This window comes from Eleutherodactylus coqui, chromosome 5, assembly GCF_035609145.1.
Source record: "Eleutherodactylus coqui strain aEleCoq1 chromosome 5, aEleCoq1.hap1, whole genome shotgun sequence".
NCBI classification, from domain to species: Eukaryota; Metazoa; Chordata; class Amphibia; order Anura; family Eleutherodactylidae; genus Eleutherodactylus; species Eleutherodactylus coqui.
Genome location: NC_089841.1, coordinates 45563575 through 45591077, shown reverse-complemented (window position 1 = coordinate 45591077; position 27503 = coordinate 45563575). Strand labels below are relative to the sequence as shown.

At 45.1% G+C, this 27503-nt stretch overlaps 1 protein-coding gene across 1 annotated transcript in view; it reads left to right on the top strand.

Moving 5' to 3' along the window:
* Positions 1-4499, top strand: part of SLC1A3 (solute carrier family 1 member 3) — an 82976-nt gene extending 78477 nt beyond the window's left edge. The window contains exon 10 of the mRNA XM_066602419.1: positions 482-4499. Coding sequence (XP_066458516.1) covers positions 482-686 — 205 coding nt within the window. The 3' untranslated portion in view covers positions 687-4499. The remainder of the gene's footprint in view (positions 1-481) is intronic.
* Positions 4500-27503: the final 23004 nt, after the last annotated feature.

Sequence of the window (27503 nt, the reverse complement as noted above, 5' to 3'; positions counted from 1 at the left end):
CGCTTCGCCGTTCACTAACACGGTCTTGTAAAGATAGCGTTATCCCTGGATTCCACTATCAAATGGCTCCATGCATGTACTGAAGGCCGCCACTCAGAGTATGCTTTCCTTACTTTAGTAAGTGGTCTACAGTACTTAGAAAGACGCGGAAAACAGATTTCTGCTTCTCACATGCTATCCTCAACTTTGCAAGTTTAACTCTCTATCTCTCACAGGGGCAATAACCAAAATTGAAATCCATGTTCTGGGGGCCCTATGTGCCCATGTGCCATACCATTATATAGCGCAGCCATGCCTTCCTATTCAAGTAGGCCATTGTTATTTCAATACAGGACACCAGTATTGAGCTCAGGCTTAATGACTACACCCTGTATATTAACTAGCACATGATGTTGGACCTAAAAATGACATGATGATAAAAGCTGGAGACTTCCTTACTACGTACTAGTTTTCCTAACATGGCCATGTTATTTAATTACAGGGATCGGCTCCGTACCACCACAAACGTTCTTGGGGACTCTCTTGGTGCTGGAATAGTGGAGCATCTGTCCAGACATGAGCTGAAGAAAGGTGATGCTGAAATGGGCAACTCTGTGATTGAGGAAAATGAAATGAAGAAACCATATCAGCTGATCGCACAGGAAAACGAAACCGATAAACCCATAGACAGCGAAACTAAGATGTAGGCATCCTTCAATATCTTCTGACCGGAAACGCATCCATTCCATTTTTGTCTTAACTTTCAAACATATCGTCTGGTGCCAGTGTGACACTGGGTGTAACCAGACAACCACCAATCGCCGGTGCCACAATACCTGTTTCTTTAAATAATATTTTTGCCAACATGGTTTTGACCAGTTTATGCTAACCAGGTGATGATATTGCCATGTTTGTACAAGAGTTTTATTTTATTAATATGTTTTTTTATCTCTTTATATGGACTGGGAACCGATAGCATAGTGATAGGGGGTGCAGTGGTAGTATTCGCACCAGACCCTGCTACTTAAGAAGACACCAGTATTTTAAATGGCAGATAATAGATGGGGGACCTGTTCTGTTAGAGGTTTTTATGTTGGGTACCATCTACTGGGAACCTAAGGGATGGGACTTTACAATAATTGGTAATAATTACAAGTGTACTCTCTAATAAGGGAATATGTATCATAGAGGCCATGGAACTTCTATGGGAGCAAATGGAGAAGGGGTCCTATCCCAGTTGGGTGGAGGGAAGTTGAGAAAGTTTGTCTTTCACAGACTCTGTGATATTAGCAAACAAGAGGTAGGAAACTAGAGTAGGGAAGGCATCCACCAACCCTACAAAGGATGGATAGTTTGGTACTTGAAAAATCACTCTTGACCCAAATAGAGGAATGTAATGGTATGAGTCAAGGCATGTAAAGGTCCCGTTTTCTCTATGTACATCCCAGCTCTCTAAAGTCAAATTCGCCTCTAATATCGTGCCACATAGATTTTGAAGAGACCGTTCTCAGTGGGCTTTTTAAATGGGGCTCTTAAGATGTTAAAAGTATCTCGTAGTAATCCTTCTAAATTTACCCAAGGAAATGAAATTTCTAGGACCAAATTCACTGTTACTTTGAGAAACTTTTACTATCAAGTAGCCAACTTAGAGAAGCGTCTCCCTTTCTGGAGGACCCAGCACATCCCTACATTTCACAAGCACTCCACTCATTTCAAGAGGCACTGTGTAGTACTTCATATCCCCTCAAGTGGTGCTGCAGGGAAATTCAACACTTGCTGCTGCGCTCCTAGAGGTTCTAGCCTTAGGATGCACAGAGTCTTCTAAAAGAAAGAGATTGTCCAATGTGGACAGCTCCTTTAAATGCGAGCTCCAGTTAAAATACCATTACTGTGAATTGTACACATTTTAAAAGGGATATTGTATTTTTATTAAATACCCCCTATTGGAAACTTATTGTAAATCCCAAAATATTTCAATTGATTATATTGTCATTATATGATGGGTTTTGCTGGAATTTTTTATTCATTTTTACTGTATTTACTTGAAGGCTTCATCTCCCTTTGCCTTATCAGGTACAATAATACTTGGTGGCAGCTAAGGCTACTGCAGTTTTTTCAATATATTGATGCTGCTTGAGTCAAAATCATTCTTCGGGTGTGTTCAAAAAAACAAAAAAATCTGATCCTGACGGATCCTATTCATGTCTATGGGACTCAAGCTTTTTGCACCAGTCTGTTATGATGAGTTTTCATACATCACCCACCCAGAGAAATCCTAGACCCCCCCTTGAATTGTCTCTTGGTCTCAAACTGGGAATATGACGAGTCTTTTTTGTTTTCTAATTGACTTTAATGTTGTGTTTATGCCAACTGTGTCTATGTAGAATTTTTTTTCGACTATATTCATATGTGGCATTTAAATGGTGGAGTTTTGCCACTGTGATCAGATCTAGGATTTTGTGTATTAGGACCCATGCACAGGTCAAAGTCTTGAGCCCTATATTGTGGTACACCGAATCCCATGGTTGCATATTACCTGTACATGTACTGCCATACGGAAAAATATCTCTCTGATGCACTATGTATTGGAATATGCCACCTTTTTTTATGGATAGGTCCATAGCATTCTCGGTTATATAGCCAGGACTGGATTATGGGGAGGACATATATCCTGGAGACTCTACCACCTTGTGGAGCTAAAGGGCCTTCACCATCTACCCTCCCTGAAGGCAGTTTGCTAATCCCTACCATTCAAGAAGTGGTGGAACAGTGGCTGAACATGAGTGTGGCTCTCTGTTTTGAAGTCTAAGGGAGTCAAATGCTAGTTTACATTAGTCTAGTAAATGGTCAACTAAAGAGGCACTTCAAGAAAATCATGTACACTTGACCAGCGTAAACACATTGGTCAATTAAATGGTAAACAAATGAAAAGTGGGTGGGTCAAGTGGTAGAGCAGATTTAAGGGCAAGTTGCGTTCTGACCCCAGTTTTTGGGTCCAGTTACTTGACTAATGTAAACAAAGCTCAACTTTCATAGACTTTAGTGGAGAGAGTCATGCAGTGCTCCCTCGGTTATATTTGGTTGACATAGGGGGTTAGGTATAGTCTGGGATCACATGAATTTGCTTTTTGTCCTGGGGACCTTCACTGATGTTAATTAAGCCCTGAATATTGCCTTAGAATTTATGGTTCCTTATAGGATCTGGGTCCTAGAAGTGGAATATGGGCCCATACCAGTGAGTGACCACTGTAGTTTTGCTTTACAGTTTTTTTCCCCACAGGCAACAAAAGGCAGAAGATAGTCTTGAAAAAAAAAACACATGTATGTCCTTCACATGCAATTTTTCCTGCCATACGTCCTATAATGTGGTGTTCTAGAAGGCCAGTGTCCCTACCACCCTGTGTATATGTAGTTTTAGGATTATAAAATTATAAGAGAGAAGGTAATTTTATAGTGTTTTCCGTAGGGTACATGCAGATGGGAATACCTCTAGGGAAGAATACTTCTATAACCGTGGTTTTTCATACTGTTTTTTTTTTTTAAAGCCAAAGCCAGAAGTGGATCCAGCAAGACCAAGTAGATGTCCTTCATTCTGAATGCACTTCTGGCTTTGGCTCAGAAAACACATGACACACCCTAATACACATGACACACCCTAATACAGGCCTCATATTTTTCTCTCGGATTGAGAAAAAGCCTCTGTGGACCGCAGTGTAAAATAAGACATTATGAGCGCTGTATCATGGAGTAATGCAAAATGGACCCGCATTATAACCATATGCATGAGCCCTTACGGAATTCCAATACCCTTTGGTATTTAAGTAGGAAATATATTCGAGCATCTATATACCAACATTTTTAATATTTCTGTCCATCAAGTTAATTAACATTTATTTTTTAAATGTGATACAAATACTCACCAGACATTGAACCCAAATGTATCTCAACCTTTGTTCTTCGAAGGTTATGTAATACCTGTTTTGTATATATAATATGTGAGAGAAGAGATTTTTTTTTTTTTTTTTTTTTAAGTGCAGAGAATGTACTATCTCAGAAATATCTCCGCATGCTAGAAAGTTTTAACTGGGTACCTTTTTTTTAAAAAAAAAAACATCTACAGGCATTACACAAGTCAGAGATATACAGTACAATGTAAAGGTTCTATTTTGCTAATATGAATAGAGAAATACAGATCTTATGAAATGTAAGTAGAGATATTTTTATAATAGATACAAAGAGATTTTATGTACAAAAGTTAACTTTAGAGAGTAACTGCATTTTTGAATTTTATGAACATTTTGATAAAGTCCTAATGTTGAAATTTGTCATTTGTTTAAAAAAAAATTGTTTAAATCATTTGTCTTTGTGTCATGTAACTAACTGTTTTCATGAATCGGGTACGATAGAAGTTTCTTTCCACATGTCCTTTACTGGTTCTGTTTTCATGTACCCAGTGTGGATTGAAGAATTGTACTTTGTAGGTGTATTTTCAATTAAAAAAAATAGATTATAAAAGAAAACGGTTTTCTCACATTGTTTTTCTTTGTCCCAAACAGTTTGGAAAAAAAATAATATACCATATATACTCAAATATAAGCCTAGTTTTTCAGCACATTTTTTATGCTGAAAAAGACCCCCTCGGCTTATACTTGAGTGAAGTGAAAAAAAACAACAAAAAAAACCCCACCATACTCACCTCCCAGCTGGCGTCTGTGTCCCCTGGCGCGATGGTCTTCCCAGCAATGCGGCAAGCTGTTTGAGAATTCTCCCCACTGTCATCTCTTTGCTCGGCTTTAAATTCCCCCACCGTCAGCGTTGTGTAAGTAAGCACTGTGATTGGATAGAGTGTCCACCAATCACAGCAGACGCTTGATCGATCACAGCCATTCAGTGAATGACATCACTGAATGGCTGTAATCGGTTTATAGAGCACCGGCTGTGATTAGCTGGTGCTCGATCTAATCAAAATGCTTACTTACACAGTGCTGATGGCGGGGGAATTGAAAACCAAGCAGGGAGATAACAGCTGGGAAAAGTCTGAAGCAGCTTGCCGCACCGCCGGGGAGACCATCGCGCCGGGGACACACACGCTGGCTGGGAGGTGAGTATTGCATTTTTTTTTAACCTAGTATATACTCGAGTATAGCTCGGCTTTTACTCGAGTCAATACGGTTTACCATTTTTTTGTGGTAAAACTTATTGACTCGGCTTATACTCGGGTCGGCCTATACTCGAGTATATACGGTAATTCAAATGAGAAATTAATAAATATAGAGTTATAATTTAGAAATGTTTGAAGAATAATTATACCAAAGCTAAAAAATATAATTTTCAGAACTGATAGAAAATGTAAATTGTATTTACAGAAAGGTGTGAAAAACACAAATATGATAACGTAGAAAATAGAGAAAATAGAAAATAGAGTGAAAGAGGCTTATAATTAAAATTCAAGCATTAGAAGAAAATAGTGTAAAAATAACAAAACATATAAATTGTTCTTGAAGGGATAGAACAAGAAAATTAACTATTTAAAATCTTAAAATATTTTTTTAAATGCATCCCATCTAGGTGATGTGTGTGTCCATATAGCGATTTCCTCTAATTACAGTAAGAGTATGTGGTGCAGAAATGCAGTCCCTCAATATAAATGGTAGTTATTATATCCCACAACATTGGGGGATTTAATTCCCCGGCCAAGAGGCGAGCAGCCCTATTGCAATATCCTAAAGAAAGACCGGAGGTTATTTGCCTCCAAGAAACTCACTTCTCGGCCTCCTCAGCACCCAAAAACGCAGCGATATTGCGGCATTAAAAAAAACCGCTAATGGGTAAAAGCCCTAAAGGTGTATTTTCATGGTTCAGAAAAGCTGCCGAATTTTTTCAGAGCAGCAAATCAATAGTAAATTTGCTTTCAATGTTAACCCCCTCTCTTGTCAAGGTGGAATCTGTTCTGAAGATACACAGAATAAACTGCCATGCTGTCGCACTATTGGTCAATGTATGCAGCAGTTTTTGTTTGCAGTGTGTGCATGCGATTTCTAATATCCCAACCACAATGCTTGTACTGTAAATGCTCTTCTGCTGTCGAAATTTCACAGCATTTTTATGTGATCATACCCTAAGGCTAGTTTCACACTGTCGAGGGCGATATCAGGCCGTGAATCACGGCCGCATATCCCCCTCGCCAGCCATGTGAAAGCCCCAGTGATGCGAGGCATTTTCTTTTAAAACAGCCTCACATCACTGCAGGGCTGAGGGGAATCCCCGCTGCAGCTGTCACAGCTGCAGCAGAGTTCTCCCATTGCTTTCATGGGGCTGGGGCTGCTGCCACCAGCCTCATTGAAAGCAATAGGTGATATCGCAGGAAGATAGAACATGCTGCAGTGTGTTTCCTGCATAGCATCGCATCCTGGCGCCATACAGGAAGACATCACTCATGTGTATGACCCCATTCAAATGAATGAGTTTCATTTGACGGGCATGTGAAACTGGCCTTATAGTTCATTGACATGCACCCAGATTAGGTGTTCTGTGCCTTAGGCAAGTTAAGCAAATTATACCTCTTGCCCCCTCTGTAACTCCCTGAATCAATTAAAAGCTACCTTAGGCGAGCTTCACACGACCGGATTCCTGTTACGTTCACACGGAGCAAATCGCACACACTGAAAGGTATTTACTTTCGCTTTTCCCTTCACACTCGCTAAAACGAACTGCGTATTCCGCGAGCAGAGGAAAAATTGCAGCATGCTCTATTTTGCTGCGGACTCCGCATGGACAGCCTCCGCAATTAACATTGTTTATAGGGCGTGGGTACCCATGTTATTGCTTTGCGACTGCGCAAGGAATACAAATATTTAAAAAAAATCTGTACTGTGCATGACCACCTGCGAGCCTCCACGGTCATCCACATTACAGATTTTGCAGGTACGCACTACATGTATATAGGCCATCCCTGTTGCAGGGGTATGCGGGAGAGGTCTAGTGGTACTTTGGCCACGGTCGCATGTGTACCTCCGGGTAGGAGTCCGGTAAGTGCCACCATGACAACTGACGACTCTACCCCCCCTAGCTCCTCAACTTGGGCCTCGTATCCCAAGTGGTCCTTTGGGACAACACACTCTCACACAGTTTAAATAAAGGAGGTCACAGTTCATCCTTCTAACTATACACTAATGGTCAGTAGTTGATTATAGGATACAGAAAGTAATGGCAGCATCCTCCCAGCAGGAAGATATGGTACCGGCTGTAGCTTGTCATGTGATTATCTGATGCATCATAGGAGTGTAAGCAAAGCATAGAAAAAGAGAGCAGTGAGCAATCTCAGCATGAAGATGGTGCCTGATAAGCATCATACAGGAGCCTGCACGGCATGGAAGTGAATGCGATATACTGTGCCTAGAAGACATCATGAGTGTGACAGACAGGGGGTGGGCAGGAGTGGAAAAATGTGTTTCGCTAGAGTGTCCCTTTAAGTGTTAAAAGAAAAAAATAGCTAACTCCTTAAAGATGTCATTCTCCCTAAACTATTATACTATTTTAGAGCTCTACCGATACGGGTGCCCAGATACATGCTGAAGACTCTCACAATCCACCTTATATAGACATAGACAAAAGGGAGGTTTAGGAGTTCCCAATTACTTAAAATACTAGCAGGTGGCCCAGGTGGCTCAGCTAGCTCTCTTGCACTCCACCTCTAACACCCCTCTTTGGGTATCCTTGGAAGCAATTGAAATACACCCCGTTACAACCGACTCCATTTTATGGATACCGCCCAAACATAGGCCTCCAATCACTAATCCCATCATTAGCCACTCTCTTCATATCTGGGACTCTATAAAGTATTTAGGGAAGCTAATATCTCCCCATCTACCTCTTATGCCACTTTTGAGAACCCTATGTTTCTGCCGGGAATGGAATCGTCCCAGTCGTTTGGGAATTGGACGAAGTCAGGCCTCATCAAACTGTATCATTTGCTTTCAATAAATGGACCCACTCCTTTTCCTATCCTGCAGGAACGATTTAACTTACCGCCTTCGGAAATATTCCGATACCTGCAGCTAAAACATTTTATATCCTCTTTCCTCAAAAACACGCGCTCTCCACTGGCCTTAACTCCATTTGAGAGATATTGTCCTAAATATCCGCACGCAAGAGGCCTTATTTCGCAGATTTACTCTGGATTGGTACATTCCTCCTATGGTACACAATTGCCGTACGTAACGCGCTGGGAAAAGGACTTCGGCGAAACGCTCTCTGAAGAAGACTGGACCCAGATATGGGCGTCTACTAACAGTAGCACCAGAAATATTTAAAATTTGTTCCGCTGGCACTTAACCCCAGATCGAGTAGCCCATGCAATATTCGGACGTTCTCCCAACTGTTTCCGTGGATGTTTAGTTTCGGTGGATATGCTCCACATCTGGTGGTCCTGTCCTCGGGCTAAGAGGCTATGGATTCGAGTTTACTCCTTCATATACTCAGTCACAGGCCACATCATACGCAAAAACCCTTGGCAGGCGCTGTTAAATAAACGCATAAACAATATCCCCCCTGACTCTAGGAAGGTAATCTCCTTCCTTTTTCTGGCCACAAAACAATTTATTGACCAATTGGTTGCGCAGTGAGGTTACTTTACTGGGGTTAAGCGCAGGATGGACTGGTATCTAATAAATGAAAAGCTGACCTTCATTCTAGCCAATAGGCACGAGAAATTTTTGAAAATTTGGTCCCCATGGCTAGATTACTCCTGCCCTTCGCGAAATAATAGATTCTTAACCTCCCTGTAAAAGAGAAGAATAATAACTGCCTACTAATTTACCAACCTATAGCCCGAGACTGTCCTCTGCAGTGTCCACCCCATGGGAAAAACTCTCCCTGTCTTAAAAGTCACCCCTCCCCCCTTTCCTATCTTTTCCTAATTCTTCCTGATTTCTCCCTAAATCCAGGCCGTTCGTATTCTGTTACTCTCAATTACCAGTCTAGCTTCAAGATTGGACCGGGACACTAAAGAGAAGACTACTCAAAATTTGCCTATGAGATGTCTTTTCTCCTCTCTTTCCCCCCAATCTATATCATTGCAAACTGCTTTTGTTACATATTAAGGATACTGTGATGCATTTCCGTTAAATGTTTATTACATTATTGTAAACTTTGAAAATCTCAAATAAAAATGTACAGTATTAAAAAAAGGTGTTAAAAAAATTAGTGATAAAATTGTACCCCTCTCTCCTGAGAGCACCATAAAAGTGCAGCCACTCTCTTGCTGGTCCTTCTCTGGTTCATGCTGTCTTAGAGGGTAGAGCCGATCCTCATTACCTTTTTACTTTAGCGGCTCCCAGCCACTCTGCTGAGCAGCTGATTGGCTGTGCTAAGCTCCACCCCTTCTGTCAGACAGGGAAGTGGAGTGACAAGAAGCTGGCCATGCCCAGAACTGGGTGCACAGCAGTGAAATCCAACACAGGAAGCACCAGACAGTACTAGTGCTGCTCAGTGCGGTTTGTGTAAAGGACTGCCCCTCCAAAGATTGAAGCCCCAAATTTCTCGGTGCCTCAGGTGCCCTATAAAAAGAATTAATGCTGCGCCACAGAGCAAGAGCGCAACCGCTTGTATAACAAGCAGAGGTGCTGCCAGGAGTGCAGTATGAGAGGTGCAACAGTCTGCAGGTAGCGCCAGAGCTGCAAGAGAGACCGCCCAGGGAGCTGTGCGAGAAGGTGCTGCTGTTGAATACTGAGGTGCAACAGACTGCTGAGAAGCTGCTGAAAGGTGCAATAGCCTGCAGAGGGCCAGAGTCTGCCAAGGAGGCTATTTATGGGGCATCCAGACTGCTACAGGGATCCAAGTAGACTAATGAATGTTCCTGATCCTGAACTAACCTGGGCCACTCAAAGTGCGTACTCTCACACAACATTCTGTAAGTGAGGCTGACTTCAAACTGACAATAGGTGTGCAAACCGTTAAACAATAAGCCTCTTGCTCTGGACTGGAACTGCACTATTGGCTTGAAGCTAAGAATTGAGGGATGCAAGCCTACACATTATCAAACATTGTGCTTCAAGTTGACTGTATTACTAGTAGAGGTGAGCGAGCATACTCGGAAAAGCACTACTCGCTCGAGTAATGTGCTTTATCCGAGTATCGCTGTGCTCGGGTCTGAAGATTCGGGTGCTGCTGCCGCTGACAGGTGAGCCGCAGCGGGGAGCAGGGGAGAGCGGGCGGGAGAGAGGGAGAGAAAGATCTTACCTCCATTCCTCCCCGCTCTCCCCTGCAGCTCCCCGCTCCGTGCCGGCACCCGAATCTTCAGACCCGAGCACAGCGATACTCGGATAAAGCAAATTACTCGAGCGAGTAGTGCTTTTCCGAGTACGCTCGCTCATCTCTAATTACTAGCAATAACCCCTTCAAGATCAGACTGCGCAATTTATATTGCTGATCTTACAGCATTATTGATTATGTTTCCTGTAGTATTGCTATCTTGCACTGTACATAAAGTATAGCTGAGGTTTTAGTTAGCATTAGGTAAATCTACAGTAATAGTTAAATTGCTTGTTATTATTACATTATTACAACTTTTCATTTCTTTATTTGCAAATGAATATTGTGTAGTTTTGTAACTCCTTCGGCTGCATCATAGCTTGAATCTGCATTACAATACCACCGCCTGCAACCGCCTGTATATTGAAGTAGTAATTTAGTAATGACAGCGATCAAGGAAGCAGTACATAGATATACATGCACAGATGTAGTCAGTTTAGCATGACTCACAACCTACTAAGATGACTCTCTGTACCACAGTTTATTTGCCCTCTCAATTGCTTTGTTATGATAGGATATGCTAACGAGCTTTCCAATGGCTTCAGATAAGAGAACTTGTCACAAAAAATTATCACAGCCAAGTTAAAGGAGATGTCTCGAGGCAGGAGTGGATTTTTTTTTTTTGCCCAGTCCCCCTAATTAAGCATACATTACTAAGCCCCCCTGTAAATGACTTTTCTAGCTGGTTTGTACTTACAGTTCCAGCATTTCAGCAACTTATAAAAATTTTCCCAAGATGGCCGCCGGCTCTTTTCCCGTCGCTTGCTGTAGCCCGACGTGCGCGCTCCCGAGACGCTACCAGCTGTGTCTCCCTGACAACCAGACGCCCCGCAGCCGCCGACCGGACCCCTGGAGTGAACACGGCCGACCAGTCACCCACCGCCAGGCAGCAGGTAACCGGCGCAGCCCCCCCCCCCCCGGCACAGCGACAGCCCCCCCATCGCAGCGACAGCCCCCCCGGCGCAGCGGCAGCCCCCCCCATCGCAGCTACAGCCCCCCCAGGCACAGCGACAGCCCCCCCATCACAGCGACAGCCCCCCCCATCGCAGCGACAGCCCCCCCATCACAGCGACAGCCCCCCCCATCGCAGCGACAGCCCCCCCATCACAGCGGCAGCCCCCCCATCGCAGCGACAGCCCCCCCATCACAGCGGCAGCCCCCCCCATCGCAGCGACAGCCCCCCCATCGCAGCGGCAGCCCCCCCCATTGCAGCGACAGCCCCCCATCACAGCGGCAGGCCCCCCCCCCATCGCAGCGACAGCCCCCCCATCGCAGCGACAGCCCCCCCATCGCAGCGACAGCCCCCCCGGCACAGCGACGACAGCCCCCCCCGCCCCCGGCGCAGCGGCAGCCCCCCCGGCCCATCACTTACCTGGACGGCAGGACGGCAGGACAGCTGGGCGGCTTCTCCGGACAGCTCGGCAGCCCTGCACCTTCCTCTAACAGAGGATGGTACAGAATGGCCGCTCCAGCGCGCTCCCGAGCAGTGACAGCTCGTCTGCGCATGCGCAGAAGAGCTGTAGCGTGGAGCACACTGAAGCGGCTCGTGCTGAAAGGAGAAGACCGGACTGCGCAAGCGCGTCTAAAAAAGCAAGCTGCCAGCGAATTTAGACGGAACCATGGAGATGAGGACGCTAGCAACGGAGCAGGTAAGTGAATAACTTCTGTAAGGCTCATATTTAATGCACGATGTATATTACAAAGTGCATTAATATGGCCATATAGAAGTGTATAACCCCACTTCGTTTCGCGAGACAACCCCTTTAAGGCCCATTTAGACACAACGACTTTCGCTTAATATTCACTCAAAAGCCATCTTTTGAGCGATAATCCTTGTGTGTAACTGTCCTGACATCATGCAGTTTTCGGTAAGCCGTCGCTCATCACTGTCTTTCAGGGATTCACAGCGGGATACAGCTGATACTATTGTTTCAGCTGTATCCTGCTCCCTGATGACAGGCTGGGTATGAAGAACAGAGCGGTGCAGCTGTGTTCTCCATACCTAGCACGGGGCGCTCCGTGCAGTAAACAGCTGGATGCAGAAGACAAGCGGGGGCAGCCTGCTTGTCTTCTGCATCCTCCGCTCAGAGCGCTCAGCTGTATAACAGCCAGGCGCTTGGAGCGGGGAACAGCTGGATGCAGAAGACAAGCAGGGACACCCCGCTTGTCTTCTGCATCTTCCGCTCGCAGCACAAAGTGATCTCTCAATGTTTGAGCAATTATTTTGCGCTGTAAATGACACAACAATTATCGCTCAAAAGACATCTTTTGAGCGATAATCGTTGTGTCTAAATGGGCCTTAAAATGTGATAACATCAGCGCATTAATTAATACAGTCAAACCTCTTGTTTAGTTGTCTTCTAGTTTTGCCAGTTTCCAGTTTCGCTGATTTTTCAAGCTAGAATTTCGCCTCCAGTTTCACTGGCTGCTTCTAGTTTCGCCGATTGGCTATGATTGGCTAAGAGGGCTGTCACTCAGCCGATTCAGCCAATCAGAGCAATGTCTTGCTGGGAGGCAGGGAATTAAATCCCCGTCACTAGCAATAGATGCTTTGCCGGCTTGACAAGCGCCTGGCAGCCGGCCAGAAGCTCCGAAAGCAGCGGTGGGGACCCAGACGGTCGACCTGAAAGGTGAATATTGATGCCACCTGCAGTTCTAAGTAACACCGCAGATAACTCACAGAGATAACTCTTAGGATAACAATGTCACCAGCAGTCCTATGTAACAGTACAGAGAACACACAGTGATAGCTCTTAGGACAGATAATGCAATAGATGTGACCTGCAGTCCTACGTAACACCGCAGATAACACACCGCTCTACACGAGGCTACTTTTTTTGTATTAAAAACCATATTTGTTCTTTATTAAATGTGGTTTGGTGTGTTTTTTTTTTGGAATGTTTAGAATGAATTAATTGGATTTACATTGATTCCTATGGAAATAATTACCTCGAGTTTAATTGGTTTCAAGTTTGGCCGATTGCTTTCAGACGGATTACCAATGAAACTAGAGGTTTGACTGTATATACACTATGTGGACATAAGTATTGGACCCCTATCAATCCTGCGCTGTCATGTGAAGGGGATATGCACATCGGATGTGTGAGCATTAGGTATAAAGGAGAGGATCACACATCATATCCCAGTGCAGAAACCATCCGGTGCCCCTAGGTGTAGAGCTGACAAACAGGGTCTGGTGGTGGGATGTCACCAGGTGTAGAGCTGACAACGGGGTCTGGTGGTGGGATGTCACCAGGTGTAGAGCCGACAACGGGGTCTGGTGGTGGGATATCACTAGGTATAGAGCTGACAATGGGGTCTGGTGGTGGGATGTCACCTAACAACCAATTGTAGTAACCCAGAGCATCCTACAGGGCAGTCCTTAGGTTAATAGGTCCTAGGGACCTCACTATGAGCCCTTAGAGGGAAATAGCAGGCACCCTTCAGTGCCCTTTTTATTGGCTGCCTGCAGCTAGTTTTTGGGTTGGTCAGCCCCTCCAGATTGTAGGATTTATGTTACTGGGGGAAATTGTCCAGGGGACTTAGAGAGAGGAGAAACTGAGAGAGCCCTGATGATTGGTGGAGTGGGAAGAGTCAGTGGAAGCTCAGGAAAAGAAGCTGGTGAGGAAAGGGAAAAAGAGAAGTGCATACAGGAGATAGTGAGGATGAAAAGAGCATGCTGAACAAGGGGGAGAAAAACCCACGCTGGGGAGTGCCAAAGCCCACAGCTTGGAGAGGAGAGTGCAGAAGCCCACACCGGGAGAGAAGAGTGCAGTAGCCCGCTGCAGGAACACAAGTCTTTTTCAACCCTGCCAGGAGGCATCTGATCCAGGGCAGACCCTCGGGAAAACTGGAAAGCAGTGAGTTAGCATTGTACTCAGTCATCCAGTCTAAGTAAACTGAGTGCCTTCAGATTTACTGTTCCACCATCTGACTTGTCTCTTCATTCCACCGAGGTACCATATTACATTAAGGCACTGGCGTCACGAAGCATCAAGACTAATTTCCTTAGCCAAAAACCCCATTACAGTCCAGTCTGCAGCTTGAACTACCCACATAGGCCGGGTAGCCATCACCATGACAAGGCAAGAATTGCCACCCCACTCAAGCTACTCCCCTCCAACTTCAGTTCGTTGCACAATCAGCACGGGACATCACAGCACTTTTGGACCTTCCAAAGTCCACAGGTGGCAATGTTATTGCATAATGGAAACCATCTGGTGTGTGCAGTGAAACCACATTCAGGGAGACTCGTAAACGGTTAGAACATGGACAATGAAGCCTTATACAAGCTGGGAAGGCATCACCATACATCCTCGCTCAGGAGTTCCCACAGGTCATTATAACATCCAGTAGTACCAGAACCATCCGTAGGGAACTACATGTGAAGGGTCACCATGGACGAGCGGCTGCACACAACATCACAACAGTGAATGCACAGAGCAGCCTGCGATGGGGCTTGGAGCGTCAGACTGTAAATGCATGGAAGCAAGTGTTGTGGACAGATAAATTACAGGCACCATCTTCCAATTGGATGGCCGCACTTTGGTGTGGTGATTGTCTAGAGAGCGGTTTCCACACAACTGCATCATCCCAACAGTGAAGTTTGGGGGAGGTTCTGTTGTGGTATGGGGGTGTTTCTGCTGGGAAGGACTAGGACCATTGGTTATAGAGAAGTCCACCCTCAACCACAATAGGTACAGAGACATTCCGGACAATGTGGCACTAACTACCCTGTGGTAAAACTTTGGTACAGCTCCGTGTCTCTACCAACCGAGCACCATGTTATACGGCAGGTAGGGTTGAGGTTTGGTTTGAGAAGCTGAACGTCTACAAACTTCATTGACCAGCCCAAAGTCCAGATCTCAATCCCTTCGAGCATCTTTGTGACAAACTAGAACACCGTATCCATGCACCCAACACGCCCATCATCCCCCGCATCACTATCTGAAGTTCTCTTCAAGGAATGGAGGCAAATCTCTCCATACATCTATGAGAATTTGTTGTAAATCAGCCTAGAAGGGTTACTGCAGTCATTGAGGCCAAAGGCGGCCCAACACCGGATGGAAAAATGTATTCTCAAATCTCAGGGCCCTAAAGGCTAAATCTCAATACTTTATACACATTTGCTATTGGCAAAGATATGCCACAGTTCACTTCCCGTTTTTGACAAAAACAAAATCCTCTATCCTATCCTTATCACCCGAAGATTGGTCGGATGTCATCGAATCCCCCCTCACAGTTTCCCCTGCTGCTAATAATAAATTAAAACATCTTTTTATCATACACCAAGCATATCTCACACCTAGTCGTTTAGTTAAGATGGGGAATACTCCTACGACTTCCTGTCACAATTGTCGCCAATCAGGAGCGAACTTTTGGCATCTAAAATGGGAATGCTCTTTTGTCAGCCTAGACCCTAAATTTATTTTATTTGGTTTGCTAGCAGAAGAACACTGGTCAAAATACGTATAGAGTTTTCATAAAGAGGTGTTATTTTCGGCACGTAAAACAGTGGTTATGCAATGGATGGCTGCTGAGCCACCTTCGGTATCACGTTGGATCCAGATGGTTAAGGGTGCATTCAGACGACTGTATATCGGCTGGGTATTCACGCCCAGCCGATATACGGCATCTCTCTCTGCAGGGGGAGGAGGCTGAAAGAGTCGGGAGCAGTGCACTGAGCTCCCGCCCCCTCTCTGCCTCCTCTCCACCCCCCTACACTATTTTTAATGATGAGAGGCGGGACGGGGCTAATTACTGGAATTTAGCCCTGCCCCCGTCCCACCTCCTCTCATTGCAAATAGTGCAGAGGGGCGAAGAGGGGGTGGAGAGAGGGCGAGAGCTTAGAGCACTGCTCCTGGCTCTTCCAGCCTCCTCCCCCTGCAGAGAGAGATGCTGTATAACGGCTGGCGTGAATACCCGGCCGATATACGGTTGTCTGAATGCACCCTAACACTGTAATTCCTACATCCGTAAACATAGATGTTGACATGCGTACATACGTCTATTGGCCATGATATATACAGGAGTGATCTGATGACATCATCACTCCACTGTACATGATGCACATGGTACAGTTATTCGGGGTCAGCTCAGGTCGCATCAATATACAGAGAAGCAGCGTCTTCAGTTATTTTCTGAAAAAGACCAAAAAAATAGAAGATCCTGTAAAGTTCTCTTAAGGAAACAAAGAAATGTATGAAATGTAGATCTCAGTGTGATATATCACTTCCATCCATGTCATCTCATAGCTGACTGTCACTTTAATGAGCGTCCCCGGGTACATTGTGATATAATCGCCACCTGCTGGCACCGTTACATGGACTTTGTCCTCGCTTCCAGTTACTTCATAAAAGACCCTTTTTTCCCACAATAGGATGACCTCATGCATTCCTTCATCATCCTCACGGACCCATGTCTCCCCCTAGAGCTCATTCATAGGCATTACACATTCTTCCATTCCTGCCTCTCATATGTGATATCACTAAGTGTTTCTGTGCAAGAATGGGGAGGGATACTGTTTCTCCTTATGGAGAGTATCAACTAGGTGTAAGGAGGCTTAAAGACCATGCAGTGCTCCTCTGGGACCTTTGGTATGCAAATTAGAGATGGTATAATGCCTCTGCAGCGCCACCTATTGGAAGCAGCTTTACTATACGTCAATAGACAGCCTTGTAACAGGCCTTGTAACATGAATTAGCATAGAAGCCAAACCAGAGACTTCTGAAGAAAAAGAGAAATAGTACCCACATCATGGGCCAAAGTATGAATTTGATTGACATCCTTTATTACACAATGTAACAATAAAACAGACAGAAGAAACATACATAAAAAGGAAAGCCAGTGTCCATATGTAGTGGCCCAAAGTTAGAGGCACTACAGCATAGAATGGTAGAATGGTAGAGTTGGAAGGGACCTCCAAGGTCATCGGGTCCAATCCCCTGCTCAGTACAGGATTCACTAAGTCGTCCCAGACAGATATCTGTCCAGCCTTTGTTTGAACACTTCCATTGAAGGAGAACTCACCATCTCCTGTGGTAACCTGTTCCACTCATTGATCCCCCTCATTGTCTAATATCTAATTTGTGTCTCCTCCCTTTCAGTTTCATCCCATTGCTTATAGTCTTTCCTTATGCAGATCAGAATAGGGCTGATCCCTCTGCACTGTGACAACCCTTCAGATATTTGTAGACAGCTATTAAGGCTCCTCTCAGCCTTCTTTTATGCAGGCTAAACATGACAGGATGCCTGGGCATGACACAGTTCCAAAGGTTTTTGGATGTGCCAGCAGTCCTGTATGTGGCAGGGAGGCAGGGAGGAAAGAGGTGCCACATGCAGGACCTCTGGCACATCCAAAAACCATTAGAATTGTGTCACCATCAGGCATCCTGTCATGTTTAATCCAGCCGAACTGACGAAGGGGGTTGACCCCGAAACGCGTATTCACTTGCTGATTCTTTATGTTGGTAAATAAAAAAGAAGTTCTTTCACTATCGCATCTTGGACCTTTAGCTATCAACTAGCATAGAGTGTTGCGCCTTCACCACCAGTATTTTACCACATTCTCTTTAGCTCCAGATTTGGTTGGGATCAAGTTGGTCGTAGGCCAGGAAAGACGGAGAAGGGTTGAGGAGAAGCAAGAGAGAGAGAGAGAGCACATTGTTTAAGACTCCACCACTGAATATAGGTTCCTCGAGAAAAGAGAGAAGTAGAGTGGATAGATATAAACTTTTGATGAGACCGTCTACAACTTCGTTAAATCTAATGTCAAGGTATTGCATGGAGATTTGTTCATTTTTCCCTGTTGGATTGTTGGACTACCTGTCTGAAGTAAACTGTGTGCCTTCAGTTTAGCTCCATTTCTCTGGACTTGACTCTTTATTTTATACATCACATCTCCTTATCATTAAAAAAGGCACTGGCGTCACATGACATTTTAGACTTCTCGGTGGTGTACCACCATTTTTCTTCGCTCTTAGGATTTTCATTGGAGCCTTCCGACCCGCTGCGTGCGTCATCATCCCTCCAGTCGGAGGAGTTACCACCATGACAAAGAATCGGTGCACCCGCTCGGGCTCCTCGGGCTGATGGCAGACCTCAGCAGGGGTTCGGGCCGGCTGCACATACAGGCAGTAAACATGGGTACAAATACACTCTTTGTCCAAATCCCGCCTCTAGAAGAAGTTGTCATTTTGCTGCAAAACTTGGCATGCAGTTACATCTCAGGCAGATTTGTAAATGATTAGAGTTGTGGCGTGATTAGATGATGCACGCACACAGTCCTCTTCCGTAGAACAGCGCTCCACGGAACGGTTACTCACCCAATCCTATGGACGCAGTTGGTGCTCCGTGGATGGGGGTCATAATGGTGGTCCCCTAGGCTTCAGGATACCTGATTTCAGAAACAATACGAGAAACCACGTAATCTTGTGGATATGATACCTTTTAATGGCTAACAAAAATACATGATGTAATAATAGCGAGCTTTCGTACCAACGCAGGGTTCTTCTTCAGGCTTATGGATTGGATCTGAAGAGGCATGGATATTTATACACACTTATAACATACATACTTATGACAAGGCACAGATATGGATGTGATTGGTTTGCACTTAAAAGGAATTCTGCAACAGCAAACAAACTTTTTTTGTCTAGGCACTGATAGCGGAGTGAAAGTTTTATGGTCCCTAAATTACTGTTGGAGGGGGGGGGGAGGTCAGCAGGCTAGATGCTACAAGAGGTACACTGACATTTTTATCTAAACACTGATAAGAGAGTGAAAGTTTATGGTCCCTGAATTACTGTTGATGGGGGTCTTATCTGTATAATGTCTCACAATTCCCATTCACGCATAAATCCTGGGGAATAATTTAACCCAGTATTCAGCGTGTCAAAGGTTGTTATCAATTTATATTCCCAAATTCTTCTGTGGTTTTGTGACTTGAAACCACCCTTCAATATCAAAACCCTCATATCTCCTATGTCATGTCCATGGTTAGAGAAGTGCTCAGCCACAGGTAATTCTCTTTTTCTGTGTTCAATCGTGTGGCGATGAGATCTCATCCTGGCTTTCAGTTTCTGTCCTGTTTCTCCAACATAAATACCCCCAACAGGACATTTACTGCACATGATCAGGTACACAACATTGGACGTAGAACATGTGAATGTCCCCGGGATCTTACAATCCTGCTGTGTGTTGGGGATCAGTGTTTAGCTAAAAATGTCAGTGTACCTCTTGTAGCATCTAGCCTGCTGACCTCCCCCCCCCCCTCCAACAGTAATTTAGGGACCATAAAACTTTCACTCCGCTATCAGTGCCTAGACAAAAAAAGTTTGTTTGCTGTTGCAGAATTCCTTTTAAGTGCGAACCAATCACATCCATATCTGTGCCTTGTCATAAGTATGTATGTTATAAGTGTGTATAAATATCCATGCCTCTTCAGATCCAATCCATAAGCCTGAAGAAGAACCCTGCGTTGGTTCGGAAGCTCGCTATTATTACATCATGTATTTTTGTTAGCCATTAAAAGGTATCATATCTACAAGATTACGTGGTTTCTCTTGCTGGGAACAATCTACTGGCTAACACGGTACCAGTGACGGATCTCAGTGCTGAAGAGTTGGCTGCTTACTTCAAAAAGAAAATAGACGACATCCGTCAGGAAATAACTTCCCAATCCCAGACTAGCCCTGACCCTAGTCCTGTCAGCACTGCATCTAGCTCCTGCTCACTGTCTGTACTCAGACCAGCGACAGAGGAAGAAGTCTCCAAATTGCTCTTCTCTGCTCGCCCCACCACCTGCGCTAGCGACCCTCTCCCCTCACACCTCCTCCGTTCCTTCTCCCCAGTGGTCATCTCCCATCTCACCACTATATTCAACCTCTCTCTGACCTCTGGCATCTTTCCCTCTTCTTTCAAACACGCCATCATATCCCCACTGCTAAAGAAACCGACTCTGGACGCGACTGATGCTGCCAACTACAGACCCATCTCAAACCTCCCCTTCATCTCCAAACTACTAGAACGCCTGGTTTACTCCCGCCTTGTAAGCTATTTATCAGAGAACTCTCTCCTAGACCCCCTACAGTCTGGCTTCCGACCTCAACACTCGACAGAAACTGCCCTTACTAGGGTATCCAATGACCTACTGACAGCCAAATCGAGGGGCGATTACTCCCTACTGATCCTCCTCGACCTTTCTGCAGCGTTTGACACTGTTGACCACAAACTCCTCCTCAGTATGCTACGCTCCATTGGCCTAAAGGACACTGCCCTCTCCTGGTTCTCCTCTTACCTATCTGACCGCTCTTTCAGTGTCTCCTTTGCTGGCTCTACCTCCCCTCCTCTTCCCCTTGCTGTTGGGGTCCCCCAGGGCTCGGTCCTTGGCCCCCTTCTCTTCTCTATCTACACAGCCCCTATTGGACAAACCATCAGGAGTTTTGGCCTCAAATACCACCTGTACGCTGATGACACCCAGCTATACACCTCTGCCCGTGACATCTCTGCACCCTTCCTCCAAAACATCACTAACTGTCTGTCCGCTGTCTCTAACACCATGTCCTCTCTCTACCTAAAACTAAACCTCTCTAAAACTGACTTACTGGTATTTCCACCCTCCACTAACCGACCTCATCCTGACATCTCCATCTCAGTGTGTGGCGCCACCATAACTCCTAGACAACACGCCCGCTGCCTTGGGGTCATATTTGACTCTGATCTCTCTTTTGCCCCCTACATCCAATCTCTTGCCCGAACATGTCAGCTGCACCTCAAGAACATCGCAAGAATCCGCTCTTTTCTCACTGTGGAGACGTTAAAAATGCTTATTGTCGCCCTCATCCACTCCCGGCTCGATTATTGCAACTCGTTGCTGATCGGCCTCCCCTGCACCAGACTCTACCCTCTCCAGTCCATCCTGAATGCGGCAGCCAGGCTCATCTACCTGTCCAGCCGCTACTCGGACGCCTCTGTCCTGTGCCGGTCACTGCACTGGCTGCCCGTTAAATACAGAATTCAATTCAAACTCGCTACCTTCATCCACAAAGCCCTCCACAGTGCAGCGCCCCCCTATATCGCCTCCCTCATCTCAATCCATCAACCAGCCCGGGCTCTCCGCTCTGCTAATGAAACCAGACTGAGCGCCCCTTTAATTCGAACTTCTCATTCCCGCCTCCAAGACTTCTCCAGAGCAGCACCGGTCCTCTGGAACGCACTACCAAAGGCTACCCGAGCAATCCAGGACTCGCAGAACTTCAGGCGTGCTCTAAAAACGCACCTCTTCAGGGAGGCATACCGCATTCCCTAAACAAACCTCTCTGTACTCCGCCTGATAACATGCTCCCTGACCTACTGACTGCAATCCCTGCTAGCCATCATAAACCGCTCCTGCAGTCACACCGTTTCTGCCGTCACACGGCTAAATGTCTGACCATTGTCTATGTGTATAGCATCGCTCACTCTCCACCTCGCCATACCGTGCACATCTCCAGCCCCTTTACCTTCTGTATCACCGCATTACTTGTAGTATGTAAGCTCGTTGGAGCAGGACCCTTACCCCTATTGTTTCCATCAACTGATTACTATATGTAACCGTGGTTCTGTAATGTTTGTATTTTGTCTTTCTGTATTCCCCCCTGTCTATGTAAGCGCTGCGGAATATGTTGGCGCTATACAAATAAAGATTATTATTATTATTATTACCAGATCTTTTTTTCATTATACCTAATGGAGGATACCAGAATGTACCGTACAAAAATGGAACTGAAACATCTTCTGAAGAAGTTGGCATAACTGGACAGCGACATTTTCTTTCTAACCAGATGCAAGAAGGAACATCTAATTCCCAAAGGACTCTGCCTAAAGAACCCAACTTTGCACACTTACAACACTCGTTATGCACAACGTCTTTGCTACAGGACTTCTGAGAGACTGCGGAATCACCTTATCCATGTCTTCTACAGCAACAAGAATAAGGCCCTTGTGGATATACAAACTTTAAGAAATACACTTACAGAGGACGTGAACCTGGAAATGCAACACTTTTACACAACACTACGATGCTGCCTTATCCAGAACAAGGAAAAGAAACTCCAGAGACTTTGACTCAAAGCAGGCCTGTACCCAAACACGGATCAGGAGCACCCCGAGTCTGGCAGGATGGAACAGGACCCCCAACGGGACACGGACAAAGGTAAAGTCAGCTGTGTTATCAATCTGTCATCTCACAACCCCAGTAAGGTGGAGCTCAGTGTCCTCTCCAGGTGACTTTCTTTCTGTCCCACTAAAAAACTTGACAAAACAGAACTTTGTAGTGACATGGAGGAATATTTCAGAAGACTAAGACTGAAAGAATTCTTTCATGATAAAGAGGACACAAGACTTTCAAGCACACAAACACAGGAGAAACTTGGGGCCAAAAAGAAGTCTGATTGGACGCCCCCTCCTGGCCGGAATCCCACTTTGGACAAATACATAGACTCCTTTAGGCATGCGGTGCAATCCACTATACTGGACAAGCATTAAAGTGAAGCATTTAATATCAATATGCAGGAAAGAAGGGCCATCCATGCACTTAAAAGCAACAAGGAAATCACGATTAAGCCTGCGGATAAAGGTGGTGCTATAGTCCTCATGAACACATCGGACTACAAAAAAGAAGCAAACAGACAGCTGACGGACACCAGATACTACACCAAACTGAATCAAGACCCGATTCAGAAATATGTGAGGAAATTGAGAAGGGTCATCAGAAGCCTGTCTGTGGGCTCCACAAAACTTCTGGACTTGATACCAGAGAACCCCAAGGTTGGAACATTCTACATGCTTCCAAAACTACACAAAGCTTGCAACCCAGGAAGGCCGATTATCTCAGGTGTGGGAACCTTCACTGAAGGAATCTCAGGATGGGTGGAAGGCATCCTCAAACCACTGGTGAGAAACACAACCAGCTACCTGCAAGACACCACAGACCTACTGAACAAACTGTCAACCGTAGGTCTCCCCCCCAATGGCACCATCCTGGCCACTATGGATGTGGAATCCTTGTATTCCAACATCCCACACGAGGATGGACTGACGGCCTGCCAGGCGCACCTTGAGGCCAATGGGGTCGCCTCTGATGCAGTGCTGCAACTCACAAGATTCATTCTCACACACAATTATTTCTCCTTTGGCAAAGAGATATTCCTGCAACTCACGGGGACTGCCATGGGCAGTAAAATGGCACCGCAATATGCCAACCTTTTTATGGCAAAACTGGAGAGTGACTTTCTGGCCTCCTGCCCCAGCAAACCATTGGCCTACTTCAGCTACATTGATGACATCATGATCATCTGGACCCACACCAAACAAGAATTAATAAAATTCCATGAAAGATTCAATGCATTCCACCCCACCATAAAACTGACATTAAGCTACATGCATACAGAAATCAACTTTTTGGACACCACCATAAAGATTTTAAACAACTCAATACAGACATCCCTATACCGAAAACCGATTGATCGGCCCACATACCTCAGATGGGACAGTTTGCATCCTAAACACATCAAAAAGTCCATTGTCTACAGCCAGGCCATCAGATACAACCGGATCTGCTCCAACCCAACAGACAGAGAGGAACATTTGTACCATCTTAAAAGAACATTTATAAATCAGGGCTACCATCCCACCTCAATTGATGACCAAATCACCAGAGCCACCAGGATACCCAGAAGTCAACTACTCCAATACAAGGAGAAGGAAAGAAACAATCGTGTGCCTCTAGTAGTGACCTACAATCCGCAACTAGAGGTACTAAGGAAAACCGCAAGAAAACTCCACCATACCCTGCACAAGGATGACCGTCTGGAAACCATATTCCCGGACCCTCCGCTTCTGTGTTACAGGCAACCTCCTAACTTGAGGAACTTTATAATCAGGAGTGCATTACCCTCTGACACACAAAAAGGAACTTATCCCTGTAATGTAAGGAGCTGTAAGACCTGCTCACATGTACTGACTGCGGACAGGATACGGATCCCCAACACACAGCAGGACTATAAGATCCCAGGGACATTCACATGTTCCTCGTCCAATGTTGTGTACCTGATCATGTGCAGTAAATGTCCTGTTGGGGGTCTTTATGTTGGAGAAACAGGACAGAAACTGAAAGCCAGGATGAGATCTCATCGCCACAGGATTGAACACAGAAAAAGAGAATTGCCTGTGGCTGAGCACTTCTCTGACCGTGGACATGACATAGGAGATATGAAAGTTTTGATATTGAAGGGTGGTTTCAAGTCACAAAACCACAGAAGAATTTGGGAATATAAATTGATAACAACCTTTGACATGCTGAATACTGGGTTAAATGGTTCCCCAGGGTTTATGCGTGAATGGGAAGTGTGAGACATTATACAGATAAGACCCCCATCAACAGTAATTCAGGGACCATAAACTTTCACTCCCTTATCAGTGTTTAGCTAAAAATGTCAGTGTACCTCTTGTAGCATCTAGCCTGCTGACCTCCCCCCCCCCCCCCCCCCGCTCCAACAGTAATTTAGGGACCATAAAACTTTCACTCCGCTATCAGTGCCTAGACAAAAAAAGTTTGTTTGCTGTTGCAGAATTCCTTTTAAGTGCAAACCAATTACATCCATATCTGTGCCTTGTTATAAGTAAAATGTGATTGTTCTCAGTAAGAGAAACGAAGTAATCTTGTAGATATGATACCTTTTAATGGCTAACAAAAATACATGATGTAATAATAGCAAGCTTTCGTACCAACGCAGGGGTACTTCTTCAGGCTAATGGATTGGATCTGAAGAGGCATGCATATTTATACACACTTATAACATACATACTTATGACAAGGCACAGATATGGATGTGATTGGTTCGCACTTAAAAGGAATTCTGCAACAGCAAACAAACTTTTTTTGTCTAGGCACTGATAGCAAAGTGAAAGTTTTATGGTCCCTAAATTACTGTTGGAGGGGGGAAGGTCATCAGGCTTGACTTTCTACAAGAGATACACAAATATTTTTAGCTAAGCACTGATAAGGGAGTGAAAGTTTATGGTCCCTGAATTACTGTTGATGGGGGTCTTATCTGTGCAATAAATATCTCACACTTCCCATTCACACATAAATCCTGGGGAATAATTTAACCCAGTATTCAGCGTGTCAAAGGTTGTTATCAATTTATATTCCCAAATTCTTCTGTGGTTTTGTGACTTGAAACCACCCTTCAATATCAAAACTCTCATATCTCCTATGTCATGTAAATTGATAACAATATAAATTGATATGTTATAAGTATGTATAAATATCCATGCCTCTTCAGATCCAATCCATAAGCCTGAAGAAGAACCCTGCGTTGGTTCGGAAGCTCGCTATTATTACATCATGTATTTTTGTTAGCCATTAAAAGGTATCATATCCACAAGATTACGTCGTTTCTCTTGCTGGGAACAATCTACTGGCTAACACGGTACCAGATCTTTTTTTCAGAAACAATGCAATCACTGGTGCTCTGATGGCGGCGAATTCTGCTATAAGCTGAGGTCTCCAGAGACCTACTGAAGACCGTCTACATTTTGGTAAGGCGCCAACAACAAACCAAAATGGTGCAGAACACCGCTACATATACTCAGCCTCAGGATGCCCATCTTGGTGCACATGTGACCACCACCACATGACCCCCTCTCCCTTCTAGCGCCACACATCCTGGCATGCAATATGAGCATACATCACTAAGTGGCAATCTGACATCAGGAATAAACCCATACGGGGCCCTGACATATCTAACTAGGCAAAACACGCAGGAAAAATTGCGCACAACACTTGTTCCCTCTTCAGGTGCAAGATACAGGAAACTGGTCATTTGCGCATGGCAGACAAACACGCCCTGATTTAAATGGCTTTTTAGCCCAAAGAAGACCACATGTGTTCTTTTTCCAGTGGAATTGCACATTTGCACATGCATTGAGCGTGCATTTGTGAACCTCCCATAGACTTCCATGCGCAGGAAAATAGAGTAAGTGCAACACCTCAGAGGTGTGACCCTGGGCACCTAGCTAATGTGCAGAGCTGGGAGGGATACGTGCTGTCTCGTCATGGTGGCACTTACCAGGCTCTGGTCCCTGAGGGATGCCACGCAGCCAAGGCCATAGCAGGATCGCAGACCAGCTTCGACACTCCTTTGGGAGGGAGTGTCAATAAAAGGGATAAGGGGAGTAGTAGTATATATCACTCGTGACGCCACCGTTCCCATACACCGATATTCTATGCGGTGGAGTAATAAACACAGAGACTTGTGTATAGTACCTCAGGTCCCTAGGAACGGTTAGGGCCTGGTATAACTTTTACTTGGCAATAAACTTGTATAACAGGTAATGCAGATACAATTCATTTTACGTACTGACAGGCTATAGCTCAGAGGTAGGGAGGATACACAGGATGAATACAGTTCTACAGTCCATGTTATCTGTATGTCACCGGTCCTGGATTGGGAGCACTCTGGAGAAGGAAGGGGGTTAGGGGTTACTCCGCATAGACTCTGAAAAACACTTAGGAAGGCTTAGCCAATATACACCCCGCACAGCAAACGCGTGGGTGTCTCATTTGAGTACCTCTGTGCGGTGATCCTAATTACAGACGGCCGCACAGGAAAAGCCTGTGGTGTGATTGGGTAGAGCGCTGTCTCTCTCTCTGTTGCTGGGACTAATTCCTTTCACAGCCACACTCCAAATGCTACGGGATGTCACTCTTCTTCCTCCACCTTCACCTACATGGAAACTGAAGGTCCTTCTATGCGGCTCTGTGTTAGCACTCTGTTGCAGGCAAGATGAAAGACCTCTTCTTGCTCTCAGACACTCACATTTATCACTGCACTTGTACCACATGACAAGGCAAACTGATACATTCAGCAGACAGAGGTGACAGGCAATGATTTTATTGAAGTTAACCCTTGAGACGCTGCAACTGTGCAACGTACATACAGAAAATGACATGACAACTTTGCACAGTGCATCCACAAAACATGTATGACATTTATGGAGGGGACCTGGATGGTGTTCTGGGCCACTACACAAGTCCTATTTTTTTTTTGCACGTGCACAAAACCGGTAAATGTGTATGTAATCATTGATATCAATGGGTTCTATTCTCTGCGTATTGCGTAGGCAAATTCTGCACATGCAAATACGCTGATGTGAAGGAGCCCTAAGAC